Source organism: Globicephala melas, chromosome 7, assembly GCF_963455315.2.
Source record: "Globicephala melas chromosome 7, mGloMel1.2, whole genome shotgun sequence".
Taxonomy (NCBI): domain Eukaryota; kingdom Metazoa; phylum Chordata; class Mammalia; order Artiodactyla; family Delphinidae; genus Globicephala; species Globicephala melas.
In genome coordinates, this window is record NC_083320.1 from 942,649 (window position 1) to 946,181 (window position 3,533).

Here is a 3,533-nt window from a genome sequence, read left to right on the forward strand (position 1 = left end):
GGTGCAGCCCCACCCAGGGCCCCTGGCGTTGGCCTCGCTCAGGCCTCATCCTCCTGCCGTCTTCCCTGCCCCTCTTCGGCCCCAGGGCTAGGGGTGTCTCCTCCCCACGCTCCGTGCCTGGGCTGTTCTGCCCACCTGGGCCTCGTGAGAGCGCCCCCAGCCCGACCCCGGAGCTCCTCGTCGCTGCTCACGAGTCCCCGCCTCGGCAGCACTGCCCAGGAGCCCGTGGCCCACCTCCTAGGCCAAGGTCACACACAGAGAGTCCTGGCTTTTGTGGGCCTTGGCTCTGGTGCGGAGGGCGGTCAGCGCAGATGCTTCCTGGAACTCCTTGGCCATGAAGTAGTAGCAGATGGCGTCCAGACAGCAGTTGGCGTCCGAGAGTCTGCTAGTGATCTGGAGGGCAAGACCGATGGCACAGGTGCGCAGGCCCATGGCCGCGCGCAGAGTCAGCACCACGTGGAAGGGCAGGAAGCAGACCACGAACACGGCCAGGTTTGCCAGGACCATGCGGGAGGCCTTCCGGGTGGCTTCCGCCTGGACTGCGTCGGCGGCTGGCCTCTGGGCCAGGGCGGTCACCACCTGCAGAGAGCAGAAGACCAGCACGGCCAGCGGCAGGTAGAAGCCCAGCAGTGAGAAGACCACGATGTAGGATTTCTGCCTGGAGCGGCTGGAGAAGCAGAAGCTGCCGTCCTGCATATCCAGGAACCAGCGAAGCACCAGGGAGCCCAGTACCAGCACCCAGAGCACGGCGCACACGGCCACGGCCTGGCGTGGGGAGCGGAGCCCGCGGGCTCGCAGTGGGTGCCGCACGGCCACGTAGCGGTCCACGGCGATGGCCATGACCAGGCTGATGCTCATGTACCTGTTGGCCAGGTAGATGCCCTGGGACAGCTGGCAGAGTGGCGAGTCTGTGCTGCTCTTCAGGAAGTGCAGAAAGAAGGGCAGGGCGCAGAGCAGGCAGAGGTCAGCCACGGCCAGGTTGGCCATGTAGACGCGGGTCTCTGTCCAGCGCAGCAGGCGGCAGCACAGCACCCACAGTGCCAGGCCGTTGAGCAGCAGACCCAGCACCAGGAGCCCGCCCGTGTAGATGAATAAGATGTACTTGACCGCCTGGGGCCCGGGGAGCTCCCTGGAGCCGCAGGTACTGTTCATGGTCCTGGGGCTGCAGGAGGGGAGCAGGGTGTGAGGCGCGCAGGCCGCAGGCCGGGAGGGGAGCCCGGGCCCACCCACCTCCGGCCAGGGATGCAGGCGGTGAGCGCCCACCCCGCAGTCAGGAGCCCCCAGTTCACCTTCCCAAAGAAGAAATCAAAAGGAGCTCTGAGGCACCCTCCAGGCCACCCCCACCTGCTGGATGGGTGGGGAAACCAAGGCCTTCAGAGGCCCGCGGGCCCAAGGTGCACGGTGAGCAGACCCAGGGCTGGACCCAGCTCCCCTCCCCTCTCCCGAGCCCCGTCTGCAGGGACCTGCCTGCCGCTGGGCAGAGAGGAAATCGGGAGCCCACCGTCCACCTCCAGTCCCAGCCACCCCAACTCTGCCAGCTCTTGGGATGGGGGGGCCAGGGGGGCCAGCCTCGCCCCAGACCCAGTACCATTCTCACAGGGTGGGGGGACGCTCAGAGGCGACTCCGAGACAGGCTGAGGACAAAGCCCCGGGCCGCCTACTGCCCCCTCCACCCGCTCGGCAAACCCAGCTGCAGGTGGTGCCCGCGTCTGATCCACACCTGCACCTCGGTGGGCCGGCACCTGCCCCGCCTGGCCTTTCCTGGCTGCCGAGGTTCAGGACAGCAGGGTCTGTGGCTCAGTCAACCAGCTCTCCAGAAAACTCCAGAACTCCGTCTCCCTCCTCCCTCCTCCCTCCTCCCTCCCTCCCCCCTCCCCCCTCTTCCCTCCCTCCCTCCCTCCTACCAGTGCTTTATCCTCTTCCTGAGGGCACAGTGGCTGGGGCCACCCCAGGCGCCAGCCTCCCTCCCTCCCTCCCTCCCTCCGAGACCCTCCCCAGCTCTCTGCCCTGAGGTCCCACTTAGATTGGCCTGAGGCCACCCTGGGGTCAGGAGTCCCCTTGAGCTCCCTACAGCCAGGGCCATGAGGGCAGCCCTGCTCCTCCGGGTGCAGACCCGTGGCTCAGAGCCGGCCTTAGGGTGGCCCTGGGCGTCGTACACCCTGTCATCAGAAGCACGCACCTGGCCTCACCCTCCGTGCCTCTCGCTCCCCTGGACATGCTCCGTGACACAGCCCGGGGCTGCTGGGATCAGCTCACCAGGGTGGAGGTGGGCGGGGTCAGCGCTCTGACATTCAGGGCCGGGGCAGATGGTGCAAAGGTCAAGCTCTGGCTTCACCCTGAGCCGGGCAGCACCCGGGGGTGCTGGTGTCAAACGTGCGGGACCACGGAGCACGCATGCGTGAGCGGCGCACGCCCACCAGACCCCCTCCCATCCCCCCACCTTTGTTTCTCTGGCTGGAAGGACCTGGAGGGGTGGGACGGGAGTGGCCTTCCTTCCCCCATGGGCACAGGCCCTGTTGGGGGCTCGCTGACCTTTAGGTGAGGTAGGGAAGGGGGTTCAGTCCACTCAGGGGAGGGCCCGCAGCCAGGTTGGTGTGTTCTGCTCCGCCGGCCCCCTCCCCACACAGGAAGGGAAGAGTCCTGGAGCCCGCGGCTGCAGTGTCAGGTTCACTGGTGTCCGGCATGCGGGCGCCCACTTCCTCAGCCACGGCCCCCTGGGAGCCTCCAGGCCACAGGCCACTAGGGAGGCAGGAGCTCAGACTGTAGCCAGAGCAGAAGTCTTCCACCAGTTACCCCCCTTCCACCTCTGCTGAATTATCCACGGCACATTTGCCAGGAATTACGTTGTCATGGGCCCTTTCACCGTGTCTGAAATCCCTACAGCCCCTGAGGAGCCTCTCTCCTCGTTTTCGCAGGGTTCTGCTTGTTCTCGCCCTGTTCTGAGCGACACTCTGCACAGGTTCTGTGACCCCCAGACCCACGCAGGCAGTCTCCTCAGACCCCGGAACCCACTGGAACAACTGCTGGGATCCTCCCTTCCCATCCGCCTGCCCTGCTGGCCGCAGCCAGGCCAGCTGCGTGTGGCACCCCCAGCCCAGAGCCCGCAGAGCCTACTGGGAATGTCCCCTGATTCCGCAGGCCCAGCTGCCACAGGGGGTCCTCCGTGCCCCTCCCCACCCGAGCTGGGTCCAGGGCCTGCCCCTCGCTACTCGGGCCAGTGGTGCGGCACCCGTGGGTGGCTGCTGTCTCTTCTGGATCACCCGCAGCCCAGGGCACTGCCTGGGCGGGAGAAGAGGAGGCAGGCCTGTCCCCTCCCTTGATGCCCTCCACGCAGACGGCTGCCTAGGGTCTGGGCCCCGGTCCACACACCCCGGGGCGTATAACTTTCAGTGTAGCCTCAGCGTGGCCCAATATTTTGTGCAGGAAAGTTAAAAAATCTAACTGCAGTCTTTCAATTTTCCCTTTTATAATAAAACAAACTAACTGTCAGGGAGAAGGACACCAACTTTGCAAGCGTCTCAAGGTGCACACGA

The 3,533-nt window shown here is 66.0% G+C and overlaps 1 protein-coding gene across 1 annotated transcript; it reads right to left on the minus strand.

Annotated features, from left to right (window-relative positions):
* Positions 1 to 237: 237 nt before the first annotated feature.
* Positions 238 to 1,155, minus strand: GPR35 (G protein-coupled receptor 35). Its single transcript, XM_030852009.2, has one exon. It carries the CDS (start codon positions 1,150 to 1,152, stop codon positions 238 to 240), a length of 915 nt encoding a protein of 304 aa, XP_030707869.1. The 5' UTR covers positions 1,153 to 1,155.
* Positions 1,156 to 3,533: the final 2,378 nt, after the last annotated feature.

Excerpts from the sequence above, each read along its gene's own strand:
- GPR35 (XM_030852009.2), bottom strand. The coding sequence starts at position 1,152 with ATGAACAGTACCTGCGGCTCCAGGGAGCTCCCCGGGCCCCAGGCGGTC.